The following is a 25911-nucleotide window of genomic DNA, read 5'->3' as shown; positions in this document are numbered from 1 at the left end:
TATGAAAATGTGTTAAATTAACCACTGGCGACCTGTCAAGGGTTCACCCTGCTTCTCTCATTAAGACAGCTGGGATAGGCTCCACCCACCCCCCCAAACCCCATCCCCACCCACCGTGACCCTGACAAGGATAAGTGGAAGAGAATGGATGGGTGGATAGCATTACCTTTGAAAGAATAAAATAATATACAGTTAAAATGAATAGGCCTACTGTACCCAAGACTAGGTAGGCTTGCAAACCTTTAGCAGGACTGATATTTTCTCCAGTGTAGTTACTTATAGTTACTGCCTTTGTATATGTGTATTTATATTACTTAGATGTTGGCCCAACATTTATTCTTCAGAAGTAGAAAGGTGGCAGGAATAAATCCTTCTGTTTTCTTGAGCCAAGGCTGGCTGTTATTGCACTCGAGGCAGCCCTATGCTGGAGCGTTGTGTTTTGACCCAATATTTGTTTTGGCTTTCTACATCAAATAACCCAATACAAGTAGTTAAATAATCGTATTTACAGCAATGTACTTAAACATGTCCAACAGTCTAATGTCAGCATAAAATAAGTTTACCATGACAGTATGTAAGTTGTCTAAACTGGAATTAGTGTAAAAACACTATGCTTAAAATTGTATTTGCCAAGCAGTAAATGTGATTTGAATATAATGAATTTGAATAAGGACGGCTTTGTCGAGTCGTCATTGTTTCACATATCTTCATTGGTTCGTGGTGTAGCCATGAGCAAGTCAGCAGGCTGCTGCAAGAGATTCCTGCACTATGCTTTTGACTACGAAACACCAAAAACGCTGGTTATTCCCAGTTTAGGTGTAGGATTTGTGTTCAGGTTCACCCAATTCTTGGTGGTGATGTATGTGGTTGGGTAAGTACCCAATAAAATCAGAGGAGGGGATTGATTGGTTGGGGATGTGGTAATATGTGGATTATGAAATGATGTTTTTGCTTGCACAGTTAAACTCAGACATTTCTGCAAACCTGCTGTAGGTATGTGTGTGTGGTGCAGAAGGCCTACCAGGATACAGATACTGTCATCAGCACCGTCACCACGAAAGTGAAAGGTTTCGCTTTCACCAACACATCTGACACGGAGCCTCGTTTTTGGGATGTGGCTGATTACATTATCCCTCCTCAGGTACTGAAACGTGCATTTTAGGATTTCTGTCATTTTATATGTGAGGGGGGAGAACAGCATAACAGGTTTTGGCTTTTTTCATTCCCTGGAAACTTTTTCCCTGCTCTACTTTCTGACAGAGTGATCATTCATTCTTTGTGCTGACGAATATGGTTGTGACCCCAAAACAAGTGCAGTCACATTGTCCCGAGGTGAGTCACTGCTGTTACAAAACAGATAACCAGAGCCAAGGGTCGGCCATGTCTTGCCAAACTCGCACAACCATTGATGAAGACCATTAGAGTGCCAAGTACATGGTGATTGTCCTGTATTAACAGCTTATTTTTTTCTATTACTACATTTCTCTGTGGCTATTGTTTTTCAGTTGGGGGAAATCATAAATATGATTATAAACCCTTTTAAAGTCAAGTGTATCATATTTTCTGTGAGTTTTTCCCCCACGGCAAGTAAATTGCACAAAAATACCTGATGCAGGAAATATGGCACAAATCATAACTCATATAGCCAAATGGATACTTATCTAATTAAAAATTGTTAGAAGACTCAAGAAACTTCAGGCTTTAAAGGGTTAAGTATTAAATACTTTTTAATGTTTGCATTAACCCTTTAAAGCCTAGATAATTTTTTAAAATTGGGAGCTTCTGACAAAGATTTTTAATTAATTTAAAAATGTAATTAATCTGTTTGTGTCATATTTTCTACATCCAGCATTTAAAAATGTATTTATTTATTTAATTGTTTTGCATATTATTGCTTAAAAATGTTTGTGAAATTTATTTAGGATTTTTAACTTCACCTTCAAAGATACACATTAACACTGGAGATTTTTCCTGCAGCTTCCAAGCCCATCAACTACTTGTGTGGATGACTGCAACTGTGTCGAGGGACGCAGTGATCCCCGGGGCAACGGTAGGCCTTCCTCCCTGATGATACAGCCCCTTTAATATTTGTGGCCTCACGCAGCAAAAACTCAGCGTGAAATTTATTTTCCACCCAGGTATACAGACGGGACTGTGTGAGAACTACTCCACCACTGCACGGACCTGTGAAGTGCTCTCATGGTGCCCACTTGAAATAGACACTAAGCTGCCTGAGTAAGAATATATTTACCATGTTAGAATATTTGTTACTAGTTCCAGGACTGTGGAGGCTTGATGTGTTGTTTCATGTCCTGCAGGCATGCGCTGCTGGTTGCAGCAGAAAACTTCACCGTGTTGATCAAAAACAGCATCACGTACCCAAAGTTCAACTTTCACAGGTCGGTGAACTGCATTTGAATGTAAGAGGGAGATCTGTAGATGCTTAAGCAAACATACAGAGTCACAGTTTTCCCCATTAAACCGGAGCCTTGTCCTCCTTCCTCCAGAAGAAACATACTGCCTCATGTGAACTCCTCATACCTGAAGAGGTGTGAATTCAGCCGTCTCACAGACCCACACTGTCCCATATTCAGACTCAAGCATATTGTCTCAGAGGCTGGGGAGGATTTTCAAGACATGGCTGTGAAGGTGAATCGAATGATCGTTGTCTTTCTGTACTGGAATTCATTGTTCAAGTTCCTGTATGGTCTTCCTCCAGTATATATGTCTCATAAGCAGGATGTGAGCCAGTACAGCCCTCAGGTTCCCTGGCTCCCGTCTGATAGTCACTCCCACAGTTAGTGTAATGTATGCATTTTTATGTTCTCTGTGGTCGCTCCATATCACAAGGCAAAAACCTTTCTAGCTTCTCTGCTCTGTGCTGCGATTAAAGTCTACCATGGGAGCTGAGAACAGCTGGAAATGCTGAACTCTTAAAGCCATTTTTTGGCTTTCCATTAAGTGTGGTTGAGCACTATGTAGCTGTTTCACCTTCATTGTAGGATACACTGTTTTACATGGTTGTCTCTTTAAACTCTGAAAAGTGGGTATAAGTTAACATTTCATTCAGTATTGCCATATTTGAACTTAATAATTATTGTCTTACTCTGTTTTCAATTGTAGTTGGTGTTTTCAACCAAATTTTAGGTCCTTACAGGTTCTTATCTATATATATTATGATCATGGTTGCCTAGCAATGGCCATTGAAGCTTTTTTTTTTTTTTTGCATTTATGCTCCTACAATAAAACACATTTTACTATTTCAGTTTCATGGCCAAAAGCACAAGCAGTCATTAAAATACTGTGGCATAGGCGTGTACTAGTTTTATACCATTCTTTGTTATTGTTTTTTGTCCAAACACTACTTTTTGTAGTGACTATTATATTTTAATTGTTGTGTTTAATTACATCAGTACAGATCTAACCTAAATTTAAAGGTGCTAACTGAATAATCCTGAACTGAGTGATTTGTTTTACAGGGGGGTGTCCTTGGTATTCTTATTGACTGGAGCTGTGATTTGGACTGGTGGGCAGGGGAGTGTTTACCTAAATACAGCTTCCGGAGGCTGGACAACAAACATCCTGTCAACAATGTGGCCCCTGGTTACAACTTTAGGTGAAAAACTTTTTTTTTTTTTTTAAACAGACAGGTACTGATGAATGTATAAGGCTGAATAAAGAACTGCTAAAATTTCTGTCTTTTAGATTTGCTAAATACTACAAGGCAGCAGATGGAGAGGAAACCAGAACGTTAATCAAAGCTTACGGGATCCGCTTCGACGTCATTGTGTTTGGAACTGTGAGGCCTGACTAATCTTGAAACAGCAATGATTTTATCAAGAACGGTCCGTGTTTTTACTTTAGTCTTATGGTAGTTTGGGGTTCTTACAGGCAGGAAGATTTTCCATCGTTCCAACCATAGTGAACTTGGGTGCAGCCTTGTCATTCCTCAGTTTGGTGAGAAGAGAAATGTTCAGACTAGCATCCGTATAAGTGATGAAACACCAAATTTTAAATGTTTTGACTATTTTCGTTCAGGTGCCCGTGGTTGCTGACTGGTTTTTGGTGACTTGCTCAAGGAAACGAGATCTTTACAGCAGACACAAAACAACACATCTCACTGAAGATGCAGACAGTGCATCGGTAACTGACTTTTCTCCTTCACTTTCACTGATGATCTTTAGTACTGACTAAGATCTTAAATGTTGGTCTGTTTGTTTGTGTTTTTTTTGTAACACAGGTGTCAATGGGGACCACCTATGGAACCCAGTAGCAGGAACAACATTTTTCTACAGAGAAATTGGAACCCTCATGAAACGAGACGTTAAAACATCATTTGAATATTTCACTAAAACCATTAAAATGTGATAATAGAAAGAAGGAGGATAAACAATGATGGAGGAAGAACTCTGGCTTTTATTTAAGTAGCATCTACAAAACACTCACTAGTAAAAGTATAAATGTGTAATCTTCAAAATATAATTATAATACCAGCAGCAAAGATGGAGAATGAAAGGTTTCAGAATAAAATACAGTTCTGGGCTACTAATTACTGATCATTAATATGTTCTTTTACAGCTTATTTTATTATTAGTGCAGCTTATTATTTGCACTTTTGAGTAGTTTCACCTAAAATAATGTATTATCAGTTACCAGGTAATTGTATTTGAGTATTCAATTGAGTCAAAAACATGTAGTTATGTGAAAATAAATGGAAGTATCGTTACAGATTATTTGTATAATGTATTAGGACCTGGAATCATCATCATTCATATGTGCAATAATGATTGCGGAGCATGGTGTATTTTATGAGCCAATTGTTTTTTCCTTTTGCCACTAATACATTTTTTAATACTTGAAGACACAACAGACAAACACTTGAATTTCCTGTCCCCCTATTCTTCTAGTCACATGACTTATAGTGAGTAGTATACATAAAAAAAAAAACATCGTCCGTTTAAAATGTTAGTGAATAGTAGGATTAGTCCTGAAATACTTTAGTAAAGTTTGCCTACTAATAGTTCAAATCTATGGTTCAAATATGTAGTAGTAAAAGCGCGTGGATACAGTTCTCATAAGAAGCGTTAAAGTCTCCTCCACACCACATGGTGGCAGCATAACGCAAGCAAACACAAGAAGCGTCTCAGTACGCGAGTAAACACGGAATAGAGCAGAGGAGCGTCTCGTTTCGAGGCATCGGCACGAAAAACCGTCCTGAAAATGAGTTTTTGTTACTGTTTTTCTTGTTAGTTATGTGTGTGCGCCTCGCAGCGGCGTGAGTCACAGAGCTGTTCGCGTTTTATCAGCAACAGAGCGATAAATAGTGCTAGCCTGGACGCTTGTAGTCGGGGAGCTAGTTTTTTTTTAACTAGTTAGCATCGATGAGGGCACCCAGCCTCGCCCTCAGTGCTGCAAACAAGACTGACCAGCTGGTACTGAGTTAGTTACCGGGCGGTCTGTGGGAGAAAGAAACCAGCAGAATGACAGGTGAGTGAAACAGTGAAGCAGTCTTGTGACAGCGCTAGTATTTGTTTTGTTGAAATGTGAAAGTAACTCCTCGGTTTACTCAGATGATGTCCTGCTGGATGTTCCTGTTATCCGGCAGCTGTACCACTGGGACTGTGGCTTAGCCTGCTCCAGGATGGTCCTCAAGTAAGAGCACATCAAGGTTTTTACCTTCCGAAGTCATGTTTTTGTTACACTATGTACTGTAGCTGCCATACAGACTGCAGTGCTTACTGTACTGCCTGTCAGCAGGCTCTTTTCTGAATTGCAAATCAAATGTGCCTTGGCATTGTGTGAGGGATTCACACTCTGGTTGTCTGAATGTGTAGGTACCTCCACCCTGTCAGCGATGATGAGTTTCAGAGGGCGTGCTGGGATCTGAAGCTGACAGAAAGTGTGTGGACTATCGACCTGGCCTACCTCATGTGCCATCTAGGAATCAAACACTGCTTTTGTACACAGACTCTGGGTGTAGATAAGGGCTTTAAAAACCAGGTACGTAGTCCAAACTAACAGTGTAATTCTAACCAGTTTTGAACATTTTGATAGTTACCTATGATTGTGTCTTGATGATGTTTTGTTGTTGTTTACAGTCCTTTTACAAGAAGCATTTTGATACTGAAGAAAACAGAGTGAATGAGCTCTTCCTTAAAGCGGAGAGCAAAGGTGTGGTGGTGAAGAAATGGTGAGCTTCCTGTTGATGTTAATTTACCCGCCTACTTTTTTCAGTACCTTAAAATAAATATATGACCTCAGTTGTGTGTGCCTTCTCACAGTTCTGTGTCAGTTCAGGAAATCCAGTCTCATCTGGAGCAGGGCCACGTTGCCATAGTGCTGGTCAATGCTGTGGTGTTGACATGTGAACTGTGCTCCCAGCCTGTCAAATACTGCTGCTTCATGCCCGTGGGTCAGAAGTGTTTCTGCAGGAAGCCGGACTATCAGGGTCACTTTGTGGTTGTGTGTGGCTTCAACAGAACCACTGGCTCCATCTTCTACAATAACCCAGCGTATTCTGACCGTGAGTATACTTGTATTTCTACTTCTACCATAACTGTAAGTAAAATTAATCTGTGGTATGTAAGAGACCGTCTTAGTAAATGTGAATCCTCCTTCTTAGCCTTACCTGTCATGACACTGCTCGTTGTGTGGAAGTTATTGTAGAAAAGCTGCCAGAGAAGTGGATGGCTCAAGGTTTGCAGGTGATCTGCTAGATTGAACTAGAGTTTAATATTCCACACAAATCCATACTGGGTGCACAAAATGTGCTCACTGGTGTTTTGAGCACCACAAGTAACTGCTGCCTGATTCCATTCACTTAAAAAGAAAAAAATCTCAAAGGCCGGTATCTCCAAAAGTCTTCATGTCACACTGGAATTATCAGGATGGCCATCATCCTGCTGTTGCCTCACAGCAAGAAGGTCCCCACCTGTTTACTGTATACTTTGCCCTGTTGCAGATGGTCAAGAGACCAATTTGAAAGCAGAAGAAAATAGATGGATGGATGAATAGCACTAAAGCAAAATTCTCTTAATTTGAGTTCTGTGAGCTGTTCTTTTTAAGGAATCCTCAGAAATAAAATATATATGATACAATTTAAATAAAACCTACTGTTAGGCTTAGACTAAGAAAGCTTAAATTTTGGCACACAGCGATAGAGTCGACCCTTAAACAGCAGCTGCTCTGCTTTCGGGTTTGATGTAATGCCACTTTTTCGTGAACGTCAATGTTTCCATTAACATTAACAAACCTTGCTTGGTTCCATGTCACCGCATGAGCTGAACCCCTCACATTGTGAATGACAGAAATGCAGAAAAAAAGCTATGTTTAAAACAGATAAACCTCTAAACGGCGGACTTTATTTGCGGGGCAGCTGTGCTCTCTTTTCTTTCTCCTCCTTAGTAGTGACAGAGTCAATTCAAGCTGGTAGCACAAGTTTATGCTGCCTGGCTTGATGTTCAGTGGTGCATTTGTGCAGTTTCTGGAGTTAGAAATGGTTCATGTTTCACAAGTCATTGTTTTTTTTCCATAAGCAAGCCTCTGTTGATCAGAGGCTTATTTGTTGTTTCATATGAATGGAGTCGTGCATGAGAAAGGTGAACACTTACTTAAGGTCCACTCTCGTATTGCTTCAGCATAGACAACATAATATATTCAGACCCAGCACTAATCCGAAGTAATTCTAATGAATCCAGAGGGAGCCACGAGGGTGTGGATCAAATTTCATGGTAATCCAGCAGGTGTTGAGACATTATGTATAAACACCATGGCTGGTGGTATTTACTGTATGGGCACCAGCGAGTTTTATAGCAGTCCATGAACATTGCCATCTATAGAGCTAACAGTGGGAGGCAGACCCAGAGTGCACTTTTTGAGCAGCTTATTTATAAATGTGTTTTTATTTATTTAACTTGGAGCTGACAGATCTGTGTGTGTGTATTTTTAGGGGTGTGCTGCACCAGCGTCAATAACTTTGAGGAAGCTCGACGCAGCTATGGGACAGACGAGGATATCCTGTTCGTGTTTAAAGAGAGTTGATGGATTTGGATTTTTGTCATTATAGGAATATCAAAATGCTGCAGATCCCCAGTCTAATGACACCTCCTCCTGTCTGCTGTCACAGATCCCCCTTTTGCAGGCTTTTTTCCTCCGGTGCCAAAAAGCCTGCTCACATATATACATGTACTGTATATGCCAACACTACTTAACCTTTGAATGATTCACCCTGGGAAGAATTAGGAATCCAGGATGGATCCTTTTATTTCTGTTTTTGTGATGAACAGATATTTCAGATTCATCTTATTGTCAATGTGGACGTTTTTACTGACTGCAGTTGTACTGGAATCTCACACTGAGTGTACAGACTTGCACAACTGTGGCAGAACTGCGGGAAACATGAGCAAGAGTAGAATTTACCAGGAAATTGTGTGCACATAATTCAGGGCCGATGTTGATAATACTTGGAGTGTTCATTTCTTTGTTCTGCTCAGTGTTAATGTGAAGCTGCTCATCCGCCCCCCCCTCCAGCCTCGCCTCTACCTGCCTTTTAAAAATCCTCCCGACTCACCGCATTTTAATCAGACGATTCTGTAAACAGGGAAATACAGGAAGCAAGTCACGAGAGTATCAGGTAATTAATGCTCTAAATTGTGACTCAAATGATGAAGCAAGTTCAATGCAATACTCCATAGATGTATGGAACTCATGGACACTCAGCTCGGACGTGATGAAACGTGACTTCACCGGATTCAATTGCTTCACTGGAAAAGCAGCTCCGCATGTGTCCTGTGCCTTTGGGGAATGTGCTGGATACATGGATGCGTTAGGACTAGGATAAGTCATTTTGGTTTGTAAATGAAGACGAGGTCATTTCCTCATTGTCACGGAGTTTTATTTTTAACTTACATGTTTTTGCACTACACTTTCATACCAGACACGATTATGTTATTTAAATTATATTGCTTTTCCGAATCAAGGAAAAGTGGGTCCTGTCTGGTTGTGCTTCTGGATGAAAACCACAAGTTTTATTTTTTTATTCAGTATAGATAGCGCTTTTATTATATGTTGTGATTAAAACATTTGAACAGCCTTGTTGTTTTCGTCTGCTTTATATAGGTTTAATAGTGAACTCATACCTTAAACCTCATGTTATAGGTCAAATCTTATATAAACAACATCAAGTGCTGTGTAGTTGGGACACTGTTTAAAAGGGAATTAAAAAGATTTGCTGTTGCCTGCACTCCAGCGTCGTCTCCGCACCTAAACAGAAAAATGAGTACGGTCAGGCATCTGTGACCACAGTGTACCCATCTTCAGATAGCTGCTTCCAACAAGATAACACGCCAGCTCACAAAGCTCAGATCATCTCAAGCAGGTTTCTTGAGCATCAGTTTGCTTTATTCCGATCATTTCCACAATCACCAGACCTAAATCTAGTACAGCACCTGTTTGATGTGGTGGAACTGGAGATTCACAACAACTGAGGCTACTGAATCGATGTGAACCAAAATCTCAAAGGAATGTTTATTGTATTCAAATAAGGATGTTAGCATGTCTAGTTGAACTAGACTGGTCTAAACACTCCATTTCCAGTCACTTCTCTTTTGCTTTGTATGATGTCAGTAGGAGGATTGAAACAAACAATTTCTTTCAGAGGACGAACTGAATTGAGACCCAGTATTAGATTTAAAAAAAGTATTGTTTTAAGCCATTAAATACTACTGGTGGTTCCAGTAGAGTACAATGGCAAAAATATGGAAGTGAAAATGTGCACAACCCATAAACCCCATAAATTATGTCTACTGTGATTTTCCATCTCAGGCCTACTTCTCACCCAGATAACTTCCTTAAGAAGATTTATGTGTTCATTCTGAATGAAATTATAAGAATCAGTTGTTTGAAACAGGGAAACACTTTTTCTAAACCATTAAAAAGTACTTCTAATACTTCTAGTACTGCTGCATTTCAACCCTGCTGGTGCTTTTCCCCTTGTTAGCTGTCTGCCACAGGAGAGCTGCGGGCTACAACGCCAATTCAAAAGCCAGTGTGGCCTGTAGGAAAATGTCTGTTACAGCCAATGATTTAAAAGGTGATTTGAAACACCAGGTTCATAGGTGATCTTTAATTCAGCAATGTTTCAGTTTAACAGTTCAAATGAGAACAGGACAAAGGTTTGACTTGAATGTTTTTTATCACATTAAATGATAGAAATCAGTCAGTCTGACAGACGTGATCTTTGTGTCAAATTAAATCTGAACTAAGCATGTTTCCTGCTGCAATAGGCTATAATAAATGTGCACTATTTGTAGAATATGTTCTACTCTTTTACTATTTTGGGTTTGAAGTCATGCTGAACAGCTTTGGCAAGTTGTTCTGCGTACTCAGCATACCGTCCAGTCATCTGCAAAGAAAAAGACACTGAAGAAGTCAGTCAAGGTTGCAAAAAATAGCTGAAGTGAATATACAACCATCCAGTCATTGTGCATAATTTACCTGGAGAATTGGAGGATGCACATATAGGTGTGGTAGCAGCGGACATACAGACATGTTTGAATTCTGCATACATATAATCTTTTTGTGCCACTCATTCATTACATTCAAGGATTTCTGAGGGAAATATTGTTCGTCTCATCTTTGTTTTTGGAATAATACGATCAGAGATTTTAAATGAAACTTTATTTCTAATCAAAATTTCTAACATTTTAAAAGGTTACAATTTGTTAAATTTACCTTGAAACTCCACTTGTCACTTATTTGTCTATTCAGGTTGAGATCCATTTCTACCACGAGCAGCCCATCCCGGGTCCTAGAGAGGCCTGGCGTGCGACTGCTGTCGGGAGCTGCCACGTAACTGGACCCATAAAAATGTCCAAAGTCGTGGTGAGCTGAAAAAGCCAAGAAAATTGAGCTAAATCAGAGTCAAAATGTAGTTATTTGAAAAAGTGATTTGAAGTTTTGATATTTAAAAAATTAAAACATGATTTTTTTCTTCATAAAAAATTATTTTTATTCAAGTCCAAAAACTGCACACACAAAAAAAACACTTTTTCAAATCAATAAAATTTTTGACCCTGATTTAGCTCCATGCAAGAACACCAAATCATTTTCTCTTCTGTTCATTAAGGACACCTTAAATAATTAACTCCCTCAGGCAGAATTAGCTTCATCCGCTTCACCATACAGTCATTTTTTGATAACACCATATGAAGAGATACGTGCATACATCCTGGGACTTAAGAAAATAAAACCTTTACCTTTTTTCCCATCACCAGACGTGAATTCACTTTTGAAATGTTCCTGTAGAAAAGATTATTTTTGGCATGATTTCATATTTTGTCATTCATCACAAATATGTTGGAATGATTCCTGCAAACTTACTGTCCCAACACGGTTAATGGCACACGTAAAACAGTGGTTAGCGATTGCTGCATTTCTGGCCTCTATAGACCACATGGGTTCACTGCAGAGAAGAAACAATATTATCATCGCATTATTTAGATATACTATGTAATAATGGTAGCGGCATGTCAATGATAACATTGCTTCAACCTGAATTCAGGGTCTAGGTATGGCAATCTGAGTATTTAATCTAACCTTTTTCTGAACGTAGGAATATGGATGACTAAAGCACATTATCAGTTACCACAATACCTGGATCACAAGGGCTGTCTGCACCATAGAAAGCTTACTGTTCCACTATTATTTTTGCATTTTCTTAGCTTACCACTGGTACCATGTGCCAGCAAAACAATACTGGACACCATGGACATGGGGAGGGGGGGGCTCCCTTACCTCAGAGCTCCAACTGTAGCCGAGGGGTTGAAGATGATCTCAGCTCCATTCATGCTGTACATGAACCAATTGAGTGGATGATGACGGCCGTAGCAAATATTCACAGCAATCTTCCCAAACTGTGTCTGGAACACTGTGTGGCCAGTGTTGCCCTCCATGTAATATGTAGACTGAGTAGAAAACACGAGACAATGACAACAGCAGTTTTTCAGTTCCTGCACAGCCACAGTGGATCGTTTAGATCACTCACCTCATTAAAGTCCCCGATCCTGGGAATGTGGTTCTTCCTGCTCTTTCCCAGCACGTTTCCAGAGTTGGAGATGACCACCGCCGTGTTCCACAGGGTGCCGTGTAACTCCTCTCTCTCCAGAATCGGTGAAACTATGACCATGTTGTACTTTTTGGCCAGCTAATTGTAGAATTGCAGAACTGTTAGGTTTGCAGTCCCCAACGTATTAACCACGCTGCAGCAAAGCTCTACAATCTCACCTCTTGGCAGAAGCGTGTGGTGTTTCCTTCTTCAGCAGACTCTGCGAACTCTGTCCATGGTTCTTTCTCACGGGTGCAGAACGCAAAGGGCATGGCTGATAACGAAAGAAACAAAAACCCCAGTCTCTGTTGGTACCTATTCTGTATGTTTGTTGGATAGGTTTAGAATTCTTGCACATGGACACTCACTCCAGGTCTCCTGAAAGCAGACAATGTTTACACCACACATGGCTGCTACCTCAACCATTTCACCAATTCGGCTGTGCATGGCACTGATCTGTGAAGGGAGAGCAGTGATAAAATATTAACACCAGTCACTTCTACCAATGAAATGGAGCAATATTATTCATGGTATTGATGCTTTTCGTCAGGTAAATTATTTAAGCAGATACATGTTGAATACTTCTCTTGAACAATGTACATGAAGAGTTTTACAGAAAGTCATTCAGTCACCTTACAGCTTCCTGTCTGTATCTCTCTGCTAATGTACCTCAACAGGTTTGGTACATGTGGTCTTCTGGTTAGTACTGTAGTGTGTAACTAGTAACCTGATCCAGGATGGGGGCATCAGTGGGCAGAACAATGTGGTGCTGAATGAGTCCCACTCGGATGTTTCTGGGTGGCCTGAGTTGTTCCTGTGCCGCATCAAACTTATATCCTTTAAGCTCAAAGTCTCGCTCAGAAGCAGCTTCCACAGCACAGGCTGAGAGGTCCAGCTTCCTGTAAGACAGTGTTCAGAAAATAAAGCATTGTTCTTTTTGTGTTTCAGGTCTTTGCTTTGAGAAAGAAATTAAATAAATCTTTGAAACAAAATAAATGAATAAATACATTATTATCAGAGAAAGAAAGGGTACGTTAGCTGGCGGCAGCTTTTCAAGAACTCCTTGATCACAATGACAGAGCTCCTGAAGTCCCCTGCAGAGATGTGGGCAACCATCTTTTCAGGCACTTGAGCAAGTAGGCATTCATGGTATAGAGGCTTGAGAGGACTGAGAGCAAGTGGGAGTACTTGTCTGGCCTGACAAGATCACAAACTGAACTGTCTGGACTCATTTTAGGTTTTTCTCAGTGGCAGTGACAGGGAGACTAGTAAAAATCAGGTACTTTTTATGTAAATGACATGATACTTTTTTGATGATCTGAAAAAGAAGACTCGGAGTTATTGATGCGCATGTTTAGTTTTTTAGTATTTAATGTTGTAAATGAACAATAAAGTCTTCAAATGCGGAGAAGATGAAGAGATAAGCATACTTACACTGTAGAGTTGCATGGCCTGCTTGGACACAGAAACTGCACATATAGTTAAGTCCATATATATTTGGACAGTGACACAAGTTTTGTTTTTTAACCTTTTACTGAAAAATCTTACTTTTATAGTTATATAATGGACATGGGCATAATGTGTAGACTCGCTGCTTTCATTTTTAGGGTAGCCAGATATAAATTGAATGAAGGGTTTAGGAGTTTCAGCTCCTTAACATGTGCCACCCTTTTTTGACTCAAAGGCTACATCATTATCAATAAAGCAGATAAAAGGCCAGGAGTTGATTTGAGGTGTGGTGCTTGCATTTGGAAGATTTTGCTGTGAACAGACAACGTGGACAAAGTAGCTCTCCATGCAAATGAAACAAGCCAACCTTAAGCTGTGAAAACAGGAAAAGAAAACATCCAAGAAATTGCTACAGTATTAGGAGAGGCAGAATCTACAGTTTGGTCCATCCTGAGAAAGAAAGAAAGCACCATTAAACTCATCAATGCAAAAACACCGCACACCCATGGAAGACAACAGCGGTGGATGATCGCAGATTCATTTTCATGGTGATGAGAAACCCCTTCACAACAGCCAACCAAGTGAACAACACTGCTGTCCTGCAGCTTTTAGATGCATCCCTACTCCAACACAGCTGAATCAAATGGTTGGATTACTCTTCAGCATGCCATCAAGTTTGGGAAAGGCCTGATAACAAGTCATTCGTTTGATTCAGATGTGTCAGAACAAGGATGCGTCTAAAAGCTGCAGGACAGTAGCTCTCGAGGATTGGAGTTGGACACCCCTGATCTAAAGTGTACTAAAAAAAGCGTAAATTAAGGCCATCATTGCCATCAAGAGGTTTTCAACCAAGTATTAGAAATGAGCATTTTATTTTCAGTTATTGAATTTGTCCAGTTACTTTTGAGCCCCTGAAATGAAGGGCTTGTGTTAAAAAATGCTTTACTTCCTCACATTTTTATGCAATTGTTTTATTCAACCCAGTGAATTAAAGCTGAAAGTCCGAGTTGTTTCATTTAAAATTCATTGTGGGTAATTTACCGAACCAAAATTAGAAAAAAGTTGTCTCTGTCCAAATATTTATGGACCTAACTGTATGTAGGGTTTTTTAGTCTATACATTTATCAAACCTGTCTCTGTGCTGGCTGTAAGTTATCCTTCAGCTTGATCAAAGTCCACTGAGCAGAATAATAATTTACCAGGAACCAGAACAACAAAGAAGGAAACATAAAGAGAAACGGGAAAGCCCAATACTTCCTTTAGTAAATTTAAAAGAAATGCAGTATAAGTACAACAACTCACTTTGTCTCCTTCCCAAATAAGATGCGTTTCACCTCCACCAACTCGGCCTCTGGCAGATGGGACTCCAGAGATTTCTCCAGAGATTCAAACTCACATGCAGACATCTCTGCAGGTTTCTGTTGGTTTTGCAGCTCAACAGCAGAAGCAGCAGTATTTAATGGGATACTCTCGTTATATAATCCTTAGTGATTTCGAAAGAGTAGAGGAGCCCCCAGCTGTGGTTTGTGGAAGCCGGTCATTGACCTGAGACACGGCACTGCTGGCTGTGGCATTTGTGTTGAGCTGCAGATTAACCGAAGAGTTTGCTTGAATAATAAATGTGTTACCAAACTTAGGAGCAGGCTGAGCAGTAGCTATACTCTTCAATATTTCCACATCCTTCTGTAACAGCAAAATGAGAACAAATTTAAGTTTGCTGATTGATATTTAATATCAGTTTTTTCATTTTTCTCCTTGCAGCACAGCAAATCAAAATAATTACTCACAAAAAAAAATCGGTGTAGAAAATGGCTTTAAAACACTGGGCGTGATTGTCATGTGCATCTCTGTGTTCTATTGGATGCTGATGCTGCACAAGAGTTTAAATAAATCAGTGAGTAAAAGTTAAAATCCCATCCAAATAGCTCAACAGTCCACAATCTGTATAATCAAAAAATACATTCAAAGAACCTAAATTATATCTAGAGATTATATTGATCGTAAAATGGCTTTTTTCAGGATCATATACATTATATATTTTAGATTGCGACTAATGATCTTTTGACATATATATGTTTCTTTAATGTTGCAGCGTCTGCTGATTTTAATGTAGATCATCTGGAAAATAATAAGTAAATAAAGATTCGAAATAAATGGACTGGAATATTAAAGAACAAATATCCATCCATCCATCCATTCGCTTCCGCTTATCCTTTTCAGGGTCGCGGGGGGCGCTGGAGCCTATCCCAGCTGTCATAGGGCGAAAGGCGGGGTACACCCTGGACAGGTCGCCAGTCTGTCGCAGGGCTAACACATAGGGACAGACAACCATTCACACTCACATTCACTTGCACATTCACACCTAGTGACAATTTGGATTAATCAATTAACCTATCCCCACAAGCTGCATGTCTTTGGACATGCAGCTTAAAGAACAAATATTTACCTCCAAATTTATAAAAGTATCATTACACTGAAATACTTAAAGTGCAAGTATATTAAACCCGTACTTAAGTAAACTGCTAAAGGTACTCAGTTACATTCCTACTGGTCCTATCCATGTGCTAATCCAGGGGTGTCAAAGTCATTTAACATTGCGGTCCACTTTGACTTTAAGTGGAGCCAGACCAGTGAAACTCCCCTTGCTGTCAGTGTAAAGAAGTTACATAGTTAACGGTTTTTCTACATGATAAAGAAAAAGCTTCTATGATAAAGAAAGAAATCAGTGTTTAAGATTTGGCCAAAAGTGTTTGATACGAAAAATAGGTTTTGGCCACTAAGAATTTGTTTTAGAGAATGGAGTCTAGTGTTTTAGCAATTCAGAAAAATTGTAATAGCTGTCATTAGTTCATTTGTTCTCAATAGCCAACATATTTCAAGGAAACTGAAATTGAATGAGTTGTTTTAAATGTAGCAAAATTTTAAAAACAAAGAAAGAATACATGTTTCTGGTTTATCAGAGTCATGTTGTAATGTGGGCAAGGCTTTGGGAAGTAGGGTTGCTGAGAGAACTACAGCACCCCCTGGTGGATGGTAAAGGCAACCCAGATAGCAAGACGACATTGAATTGATGTTGATTTTTCATCCGATCCGTCGTTATGGTTGAAATGCCAATGTTGTAACAACATTGAAATACCGTGGTAAACCGACGGTCTTACTATAGGGACGTTGTAATGATGTTGATTTACCTTTGTTTTTTTGTCATTGATATTTGATCTTTTTGTAGTCGACCAGGTGACAACAACAACATCGAGAAAACGTCTATTTATAGTTTACCATCATTCGGCGCCGGTCACCATCAAAAAGCCATCGATTTGTAGTTGAGCGTTAAATTGCATTGCAACTGAGCGGGTATAAAGTACCGGAGAAAGTAAAAAAAATTTGTTCTTTTGTTATCAATGACTTTGGTCTAGTTCACCAGCTTTAAAAAATCGTGTCGACGTGCAATTTATGTATAGTTGACCGGGACCAGCGATCACTTGGACTATTCCGCAGCACCCCTCTCAGTGGTACATCCCTCCAGGTAACCATTGTCTTGTACAGTAGAGCGGGACATTAGATTTACTTTCAGCGGAATTGACCGGAGAAGGGGCATCAGTTCATGCACTGCACTGGCCTGCACCACGATTAGTATAAGGTAAGAATGAATGAATTTTTTTCTATTCGTTATTTTGACGGTTGCATTTGAATAACAGTAAAAAACTCGTTAATGTAAAGTTTCGGACAAAATGTTTGAGCCCGAAATTGTGTCTACTTTCATCTTACAATCCGGCAACAAATAAAGTGCACTGCGAACAAAGTCTATCAACAAAGAAAACATTTCGTTTCATACTTTTCCGTGATATTCCCTTACAAAGCTAGCTTTAACGCTTCGAGGGTTCCTTTGTTCTTGCCATCGCCTCGGCGCTTGACCCAGACTTTCGCTCTGTAGTTGCTTTTTAGCATACTACTACAAAAAATTGTAAATCTGTGATATATGATTGATAAACGTAAAGGTAACTGTATAAATGTGTTCAATGACTTTGTTACTTTTAATGATTGGAGAGCACCCGCTTCAATTCGCACTCAATTCAAACTTTAGTTGCACGCTCACCTAACTTGCGTTTGCACCTTTTGTCCACACGTAAACTGCGTTTTCGTTAACTGAAAACTGAGATTTTTAAAGACGCCTGCTGGGGTGGATATTTTTCGAAAACTCCGTTTCAGCATTTACGTGTGGAGGAGGAAAACGGAGAAAACGCAGCAAAGGTGTGCGCCTAGTTTGATGTCACACTGTACGCCACGTTTTTGTCTCGGTGCCATGAATTCCTACAATGGCAAACTTAGACAAAATACTGTTAATTTTATTATTTTCAGTGTTTAAATGCTTACATATACACACGCAGTTACTGTCCCTTCACACACAGGACTCGGTTCAGCTTCTATAAGCCGTCTTTGTATCTAGTTTTCCCTCTTTATTGACATTGTGCCCTATTTTTCCTCTTTTTTTTCAGATCTGATTTGGTAACTTCCATCAATAAGTAAGAAACTCACGTCCTTAAATAAATTCCTAGTGTTAAACAATTTGCTTATTTGGCTATTTCCAAATATAGCACTATTTGTTTAATCTGATATACACTGACAATGACATCACGCTGGTCAAGGAGGCGCAAATTACGGAAAATGGTTGAGGCAGCAGAGTCAGATATACTCAGGCACTTTAAAGAGATGGTTGCTGAAAAACATAACCAAAACGGCAATGCACAAGTTAAAGTTAAGCGACCGCAGGTTGCGGAAGAGTCTGGTGTGTCCCACTGTTGTCACCCAGGTATAGACAGTCAAGTATTTACCAGTCGCTATGAGCAGATTTCAGAAGTATGTGAGACCTATGTATCACCCGACAAGGATAATGACCGTGACCGCAGTTTTCCCCCCCAGCCCACTGACAGCAGGCATCATAATGCCCCGCCCAGCTTCCGGCACCTTTCGCCACTCCGGCAAAACACACAAAACGACACAGCTTTGCGATCTCCCCAGCATGCAGAGTCAGATGTCGAGGACTTCTTTATAGATGGTATGCTTTTAAAGCTGAATCACAATGTCATTGTGCTCTTATCTTCAAAACACCAGTTTATACTCCTGAATGTCATCTTGTTGTGATTTTTTTTTTTTTTTTTTTTGTGAGGCCACTATTACGAGGCAAGTTCGAAAATCTTGGAATTTCACATTTTACATGGTATAAATTGTAAATGGCCTATATTTGTACAGCGCTTTAACTAGTCCCTAAGTACCCCAAAGCGCTTTACACATTCAGTCATCCACCCATTCACACACAATTCACACACTGGTGATGGCAGCTACATATAGAAATATCAAATATATGTGACATGCAAAAACTAGCAAACACTTTTAGCAGTTAGAACAACTTATACTTGAATGCAGAATGTTACACCATCACTTATGGATCTATTAGTTTTTCCCCTCACTGCTTAAGCCATTAATCTTTCTAGAATTGTTCTTTGAAACAGATGCGACCTCACAAAAGATGTTAACGATGCTGTCAGACCTGACCAGAGCAGTTAACGAACTCCGTGAGGAGGTCAGAGCCATCCGCCATCCCTGCTGCAATGAATCGGTAGATGCTGGGGTACTGCCTCTGGATTTGCCCTTGCACAACATTGAGGAGCTAAACAATGCAGAGGCAGCTCTTCAATCACAAGAAGCAAATAAGGCAATGGTAAGTATATAAAGGTTATGTACACTTTGTAACTATAAAGTGTAATAGCTGTCAGATGTGATTTAAATATTGATTATACACACAAGCACTTGCATGCACATTTAGGACATGAGACACGCTAATTCCATCTCTTAAAATGTGTCTATAGGTGAGACGCTTTGCCTTGATTGGAGGGACCACACTGGAGGTGCGAGTCCGCCATGTAATGGCTTATGCCATTACAAACGAGCTGGCCTCGGTACTAAACTGGGCAGGGAAAAAAACCAAGGACCACACAAAGCAAAAAAGGGCATTTAAAGATACAGCGCTGTGCAGATGCATATTTGGTAAGTTTTACTGTTTATTGTAGTTTTATGAGCCTAAAGTGAACAATAAAGGGATCAATTGATCTGCTGGGTGTGTTTCACATTTCCTATGTCCGGTTTTTGCTATATTACTTTGTCTTTCTTAATAACAAGACTTTCATGTCCGGTTAATCTGGAGATGGAGTCTTTGGTCTTTGGCTTGTTTAGTCCTCGGGTTGTAGTTTTTACAGCCCGAGGACCCAATGTTTATTTTGTTTTAAAGGATACACGGCACACCATGCTAAGACTTATCACTTTTTCCGCTCATAGCTCTTTGGGAATCAAATGTGGCAGATTTACGCCTGGTGACTTTCAGGTTTATCAGCCTAGGAGTTTACATACTTTCTCCCCGCTGAAGACAGTTAACAAGAGCTTATTCATGTGCTCTAATTCACTTTTGTGCGTGTGTGTGTGTATTTTTGTCCTAGATGGCCTGACGCAGCAGTTAGGGGCAAACTCTATGTCCGAGTTTGTCTTTGCACAAGCAGTGCAGAAATGGCTCCGATACGCCCCAGATCGTTTGGGTGGTGCAGGACGCACATCATGCATCCCCATCCCAGAGTAAAAAATTACAAACTTCTGTGAAACATATAAATGTAAATAGGAAACTGTCTTTTAATAAAGTATTTAGCAAACAAAACTATTGACCTTTTTTTTGTTTAGTTTTTTTTTCTGTGTTACATCACATGCAATGCTTTGTTATTTTAGGATATTAATATTGACATGATACATTGTGAGATATATATATATATATATATATATATATATATATATATATATATATATATATATATATATATATATATATATATATATATTGGTTAAAATACCTATAAAGAAATGTAGATTTCCAGTCATGATTTAATTGTTGTTTTAATAAAAAGCAACTGTGCGAAAGAGGTGGAAAATCAACACCATAGCTCAACAGTGTTTCAATATCAGAATCTGACATTGTTTCATTGTCAACAGTATTAGAAAATATAACGTCGAATCAATGTCAGGTTTCAACATTGATTCAACATCAAAACCTGACGTTTCAACATTAAAAAAGGGTGCAAGAATGACGTTAGGTCAACGTCACACCTCAACGTTGATTCAATGACATCGCCTGATATTGACTCAATATTGTTTCAATGTTTCCTTGCTATCTGGGAACGCACAGCAGGAAAACGGGGTACAACGTTTTTTTTAATTAGCAAGACATCCTTTCATGGACAAACATTGTGTTTTTAATTAGATTGTTCTATACTTATTTTAAGGACCATAATCACAGATGAAAACATGCATTGTAGATTTACACTTAAATGTTTATGTAAATCTTTTTTATATTTATGTTGAGAGCGCACCTTCCACATCCTGTGGAAGTAACCCCACCATCTAACACGTTCCTGCAGCTGTGTGCATGACTGAAAATCAGTTTAGTTCAATTTCTTTCGTTCCCTTGAGTTTTCCTAATGAACACAGCAAGCAAGTCCTCAATGCAGGCAAATCCAATCACATCATCATTAATTCTTTGGCAGTGCAGTATTAGCAGGGAGCGCGCAGACTGTAATACACTGCAGTTAGATTTCTGGTAAAGAAAAACCTGAGACAATTTTTCCATCAGTAATTCATTAAGCGCACTTATTCTGTTTGATTTCATTTTTATATTATCTTTTTTTTTTTTATTTAGCGCAAAGAAAAGTTTAACGCCAACTTGCAGAAAGTAGCGAAAGTTTAATCCAAGTGGTTCAAATTTCAAAAAATCCAAAAGGCAAAATGCAGGAAAAGAGGGAGGAAGAACTGTGGGAAAGGATTCAGACTAAATACACAATATGGAGAATATAAGGTGCAGGTGAACGAAATCTGACAATAAGCAGGGCGGGAAGAGAACAAAGGCAGGAAGTCAAGAAAATAGCAAGGAAACAGCTCTCAAAATATATCAGAAAGTCACTGAAAGATGGACAAAAAGGAACTCACACAGACAGGCAGGAAGCCACAAAAGACATGAGGAAAAGGAAAATGCTTAGAAACACAAGAAACTAGGAAGATACACAGCAGCTCATACTTCTAATTTACCTCTCTGTGACATTCTGGTTACAGTAACAATTTAATGCAGAAATATAAAATCTCAAAATGTAACTTATTCTATTGAACTTCTTCAATATTGACTATTATTAACTAAAAAGAAATCATCCACTTTAGCTCAGTTAAAATAGAAATATAGCAAAGTATTCAGATTTATACATATAAATTGACAGTGTTAAATTTAGTGGCTCTTGCTGTTTGCAGGAATGTTTTTGGTCTGAGGCATCCGTCTCTTTCTAGTCTTTCTGTCTGGCTCTTTGTCAGTCAGCCTCTTCAGCAGTTCTACAACAGAAGCAATGACAAACCACATGAGGTAACTTTATGTTTGTTTTGTAGCATTTTCACAATGGCAGGAATGGGTTTGTCCAGCAGGAGGCCTCAGAGAGCCACTTCCACAGCCCCGATGTTATTCTTATCATTAATATTATTTTATTGTTACCTGTTAATTCAGGATGACTTTGACTGTTGTTGTTCTGAAGGGAGACATATTTCTGACCTCCAGCCTCATGGTCTCCTGAGGAAGCACAAGAAGTCACGGGCATGCTTTCAAGCATAGGTAAAATCATACTTTACATTCAGCTTTCAAAAAATTAGGATGGCAACATGCATTTCATTCACGATACCCCTGAAAGCACCAGAATTAGTTTGTCCTGCCACTTATCATCATTACATCAATATATTTGGAATCTAATTATTTAGACCAGACACTGATAACATAATTAGGTTTTGAAAATGCTTTTATAATCTGGGTGTTTGTTCCTCTGAAGTCCTGCTGATGGATGGACCAGACGGACTCACGGCAGACTCGCAGGAGGACGTAGTAGTGTCTGGCTACCAGCACACTGCTGGCCAGAGCCAAATTGTGCTGCTTGGCTGCCAGGTTCATCACTTTACCACTGCTGTCCATCAGGTCCACACAATCTGCAGGAAGAATTTTGTTGCTTTTAGAATTTGTATAAGAACAATTGAAAATGATCCAGCATTTCAGTCCAGTACCTTTGGAGTCCACACCAGCCCTCTCTTTCAAATGATTGAGGAAGTTTATCAGCTTACAGTTGAGATTGAACATTTCCATCCTGCCCTCTGCCAAGAAGTCATGCACATGCATTCACAAAAAATTTGGAACAAATGCTGTAAGGTGCAAAAAAAACCCAAAAAACCTGCATGCCTGCAAACCTTTAAGCCTGCATGTACAGTATTAACATGCCCAGAAACTTTACTAACCTCCAAACAAGACATTCACAAACATTTTTAGGTCCAGACTCCTGACAGCAGTTAAGCTCCAGTGATACTAGAGGTAGAAGAAGACTGGGCACAAAGTGGAACAATAAAAGCATTTTAGTGTTGTGGTCTGCACTTTTTCACACATCCACCGCCCTGAGAGAGTTAAACACACACACACACGCATGTTCCCTCATTTGCATCCACCTCTCCTCGCTCACAAAGCTTGAGTCTTTTAAAAGGATGAACAGGGGACTGTTTCTGCTTGTATCCATGGAGTCTCTACACACAGTGAGACCGGCACTCTGGGCTTAACAGCTGCATGGGCGGAGATGTCAGTATTGAAAAAAAAAAAGCTGGCTTTATTGTTTCCCGCCACAGACTGGAACCCAACACCATTTGCACTTACAGTAACTGACTTATAAAGACAGATACACCGAGATTTCATTTTGGTACCACAGAGGAAGGATAGAAGTTTAAAATAACAAAATTCAAATAAACAGCCAACATCAATAAAAGATAAGTTCTATCATCTGTTCATTTCTGGTGTATAGTTACATTACAGACACTACTACACTCAATCAAAAGCAATGTGGAGTCTCTGTAGCTCAATCTGCCACATGAATGACTGATTCCTTAAAGCCTCTGTAATTAGTATTTTATAAAAGATCTTTTCCTACTGGCTACTTTCAGCTGCTACTTGTCATACCTCAGCTTTAGGTTTGAGTTCATTCATTTGCTAATGAATACCAGAACACACAACAATGATACCTGTTCAGAGACTTCATCATTTCTTCACTACCAGACACACTGGACCCACTACAGTTCGCTTACCGTCCAAATCGTTCCACAGACGATGCCATCTCTCATCTCCTCCACACATCACTCACTCACTTGGACACTAGAAGGGGGAATTATGTTAAAATGCTCTTCATAGACTACAGCTCTGCATTTAATACCATAATTCCCTCCACACTCACCACCAAGCTGGAGCATCTGGGACTCAGCTCATTTATGTGTCAGTGGATCTCCAACTTCCTAACTGGCAGACCACAGGCAGTAAGGATGGGCGGACATGTCTCAGCCTCCACCACTCTCAGCACTGGAGCCCCCCAGGGGTGTGTTCTGAGCCCCCTGCTGTACTCTTTGTACACATATGACTGTGTGGCCACTACCAGCTCCACCACCATCATCAAGTTTGTTGACGACACCGTCGTGGTGGGCCTGATCTCTGATAACAACGAGATGGCCTACCTGAAGGAGATTAGGAATCTGGAGAACTGGTGCCAGAGGAACAACCTCCTTCTAAACGTCAGTAAGACAAAGGAGCTGATAGTGGACTTCAGCACTAAGCAGGAGAGGAACTACCAGACCCCCGTCATCAACGAGTGCCCAGTGGAGAGAGTGGACAGCTTCAAATACCTCGGAGTTCACATCACGCAGGACCTGTCATGGTCCTGTCACATCAACACCGTGGTGAAAAAGGCCCGACAGCGTCTCTACCACCTCAGACGCTTGAGAGACTTCCAACTGCCCTCCAAGGTGCTCAGGAACTTTTACTCGTGCACCATAGAGAGCATCCTGGCGGGAAACATCTTAACCTGGTTCGGGAACAGCACCATGCAGGACAGACGAGCTCTACAGAGGGTTGTGCGGTCAGCTGAGCGCACCATCCGCTCCGAGCTCCCTGACCTGCACTCAATCTACAGCAGGCGGTGCTGGACCAAGGCCAGGAAGATCGTGAAGGACCTCAGCCATCCCAACAACAGACTGTTCTCTCTGTTGAGGTCAGGAAAGCGATTCCGCTCCCTGAAGACCAACACAGAGAGACTGAGGAGGAGCTTCTTCCCGCAGGCGATACGGTCTCTCAATCACACCACCACACAGTACTGACCCACACATATGGTTCTTACACACACACTGGACTTTCTGGACTTTGTTTTTGCACAACACTGGTCACTATATTCTTCATTTCCAGTTAATACTTGTACAGCTGCTGTTATTGTGTATATATTTATTTATATTTAGATTTCTTCATACATTCTTATATAGTTCTATATTGTGTATTTTGTTGTACAGTTATTTTATTTTCAACTTTAATTTATATATTTTATCTTATTCTTCCCAGTTAAATTTACCCTTCATTCTAATTTGTGTTGTACAGTTATTTCATTTTTAACCTTAATTTATATTTTATTCCTTCCTAGTTAAATTTACCCTTTTTAATTTTTCATATTTATTTCCTATCTTATTCATAGCCTTTCCTTTTTTGTTTTCTTTAGGTCACGAGCAGTTGTCCAAGCATTTCACTACATATCGTACTGTGTATGACTGTGTATGTGACAAATAAAATTTGAATTTGAATTTGAATTTGTTCAATACCTGTCCAAAAATAACTTAGATTTGCCCAGAAGCAAAAGTCATTTCCATTTCCCCATTACTAGGCTGTAGTATAAGAGACTGCAGAACCAGACTCACCTGGATTGATTACAAGAAGGCCTATGACTCAATGCTCCACACCTGGATCCTGGAATGCCTAGAACTATATAAGATCAACAGGACCATGAGAGCCTTCATCAGGAACTCAATGGGGATGTGGCGGACAACACTGGAGGCCAAACTCAAGCCCATAGCACAAGTCACCATCAAGTGCGGGATCTACCAAGAAGATGCTCTGTCCCCACTGCTGTTCTGCATAGGCCTGAACCCCCTCGGTGAGATCATTAACAAGACTGGCTACGGATACCGACTACGGAACGGAGCAGTTGTCAGCCACCTCCTGTACATGGATGACATCAAGCTGTATGCCAAGAGTGAATGAGACATCGATTCATTGATCCACACTACCAGGCTATACAGCAATGACATCGGGATGTCATTCGGGCTGGAGAAGTGTAGTCGGATGGTAACAAAGAGAGGGAAGGTAGTCAGAACTGAGGGGATCGAGCTACCAGAAGGCAACATTGCAGACATAGAGGACAGTTACAAGTACCTGGGGATCCCGCAGGCGA

General features: G+C 40.0%; 4 protein-coding genes across 11 annotated transcripts; 2 read left to right on the top strand and 2 right to left on the bottom strand.

The window, feature by feature from the left end:
• The first annotated feature begins 247 nt into the window (after nucleotides 1-247).
• Nucleotides 248-5035, top strand: p2rx4b (purinergic receptor P2X, ligand-gated ion channel, 4b). The gene is made up of 12 exons (XM_082553707.1): nucleotides 248-871; nucleotides 994-1141; nucleotides 1261-1332; nucleotides 1978-2050; nucleotides 2139-2235; nucleotides 2319-2399; nucleotides 2508-2649; nucleotides 3480-3616; nucleotides 3706-3799; nucleotides 3892-3957; nucleotides 4039-4143; nucleotides 4241-5035. Exons 1-12 carry the CDS (start codon nucleotides 657-659, stop codon nucleotides 4271-4273), a joined length of 1263 nt encoding a protein of 420 aa, XP_082409833.1. The 5' UTR covers nucleotides 248-656; the 3' UTR covers nucleotides 4274-5035.
• Nucleotides 5036-5148: 113 nt separating this feature from the next.
• On the top strand, nucleotides 5149-9090 carry gucd1 (guanylyl cyclase domain containing 1). The gene is made up of 6 exons (XM_082553704.1): nucleotides 5149-5487; nucleotides 5571-5652; nucleotides 5835-6000; nucleotides 6099-6190; nucleotides 6282-6523; nucleotides 7949-9090. The coding sequence occupies exons 1-6, from the start codon at nucleotides 5481-5483 to the stop codon at nucleotides 8038-8040; spliced, it is 681 nt and encodes a 226-aa protein (XP_082409830.1). The 5' UTR covers nucleotides 5149-5480; the 3' UTR covers nucleotides 8041-9090.
• A 1141-nt stretch (nucleotides 9091-10231) lies between these two features.
• On the bottom strand, nucleotides 10232-19267 carry upb1 (ureidopropionase, beta). Of its 6 annotated transcripts, none has more exons than XM_082553373.1 (11): nucleotides 19098-19267; nucleotides 14855-15235; nucleotides 12831-13002; nucleotides 12472-12559; nucleotides 12283-12377; nucleotides 12044-12202; nucleotides 11794-11963; nucleotides 11380-11461; nucleotides 11256-11298; nucleotides 10732-10886; nucleotides 10232-10402 (listed from the first exon to the last, which is right to left on the bottom strand). In XM_082553373.1, the coding sequence occupies exons 2-11, from the start codon at nucleotides 14956-14958 to the stop codon at nucleotides 10319-10321; spliced, it is 1152 nt and encodes a 383-aa protein (XP_082409499.1). In that variant the 5' UTR covers nucleotides 14959-15235; nucleotides 19098-19267; the 3' UTR covers nucleotides 10232-10318. The 6 variants fall into 6 exon arrangements, with proteins under 6 accessions (XP_082409499.1, XP_082409502.1, XP_082409500.1 ...); XM_082553376.1 differs by having other exon boundaries at nucleotides 19103-19267; XM_082553374.1 differs by lacking the exon at nucleotides 19098-19267 and adding an exon at nucleotides 16829-16861.
• Nucleotides 19268-21291: 2024 nt separating this feature from the next.
• On the bottom strand, nucleotides 21292-25432 carry c8h22orf15 (chromosome 8 C22orf15 homolog). 3 transcript variants are annotated; one of them, XM_082554180.1, is made up of 5 exons: nucleotides 25379-25432; nucleotides 22904-22987; nucleotides 22478-22762; nucleotides 22119-22193; nucleotides 21292-21961 (listed from the first exon to the last, which is right to left on the bottom strand). In XM_082554180.1, the coding sequence occupies exons 2-5, from the start codon at nucleotides 22926-22928 to the stop codon at nucleotides 21861-21863; spliced, it is 486 nt and encodes a 161-aa protein (XP_082410306.1). In that variant the 5' UTR covers nucleotides 22929-22987; nucleotides 25379-25432; the 3' UTR covers nucleotides 21292-21860. The 3 variants fall into 3 exon arrangements, with proteins under 3 accessions (XP_082410306.1, XP_082410305.1, XP_082410307.1); XM_082554179.1 differs by lacking the exon at nucleotides 25379-25432 and adding an exon at nucleotides 23735-23769; XM_082554181.1 differs by lacking the exons at nucleotides 22904-22987; nucleotides 25379-25432 and having other exon boundaries at nucleotides 22478-22600; nucleotides 22676-22830.
• Nucleotides 25433-25911: the final 479 nt, after the last annotated feature.

The sequence above is a fragment of the Aulonocara stuartgranti genome (genome assembly GCF_965226115.1).
Source record: "Aulonocara stuartgranti genome assembly, chromosome: 12".
Lineage (NCBI taxonomy): Eukaryota > Metazoa > Chordata > Actinopteri > Cichliformes > Cichlidae > Aulonocara > Aulonocara stuartgranti.
Note: the sequence above shows the minus strand (reverse complement) of the source record. Positions and strands in the feature narration are given on the sequence as shown.

Bases quoted from the DNA above. Each gene is read 5' to 3' on its own strand.
- gucd1 (XM_082553704.1), top strand. The intron at 5,653-5,834 runs GTAAGAGCACAT...CTGAATGTGTAG, and splicing joins TGCTCCAGGATGGTCCTCAA to GTACCTCCACCCTGTCAGCG. The intron at 6,001-6,098 runs GTACGTAGTCCA...TGTTGTTTACAG, and splicing joins ATAAGGGCTTTAAAAACCAG to TCCTTTTACAAGAAGCATTT.
- upb1 (XM_082553372.1), bottom strand. From the start codon at position 19,210: ATGTTGTGCAAGGGCAAATCCAGAGGCAGTACCCCAGCATCTACCGAT. The intron at 12,560-12,830 runs GTTACTAGTTAC...CTCCCTTCACAG, and splicing joins ATGCCCCCATCCTGGATCAG to ATCAGTGCCATGCACAGCCG. The intron at 11,462-11,793 runs GTAAGGGAGCCC...TCTTCTCTGCAG, and splicing joins GCTACAGTTGGAGCTCTGAG to TGAACCCATGTGGTCTATAG.
- c8h22orf15 (XM_082554180.1), bottom strand. From the start codon at position 22,928: ATGTTTGTGAATGTCTTGTTTGGAG. The intron at 22,763-22,903 runs GTTAGTAAAGTT...ACTTCTTGGCAG, and splicing joins TGTGAATGTCTTGTTTGGAG to AGGGCAGGATGGAAATGTTC. The intron at 21,962-22,118 runs GTAACAATAAAA...CTTCTGTTGTAG, and splicing joins AAGTCATCCTGAATTAACAG to AACTGCTGAAGAGGCTGACT.
- p2rx4b (XM_082553707.1), top strand. From the start codon at position 657: ATGAATTTGAATAAGGACGGCTTTGTCGAGTCGTCATTGTTTCACATA. The intron at 872-993 runs GTAAGTACCCAA...AACCTGCTGTAG, and splicing joins GTGGTGATGTATGTGGTTGG to GTATGTGTGTGTGGTGCAGA. The intron at 3,617-3,705 runs GTGAAAAACTTT...TCTGTCTTTTAG, and splicing joins GCCCCTGGTTACAACTTTAG to ATTTGCTAAATACTACAAGG.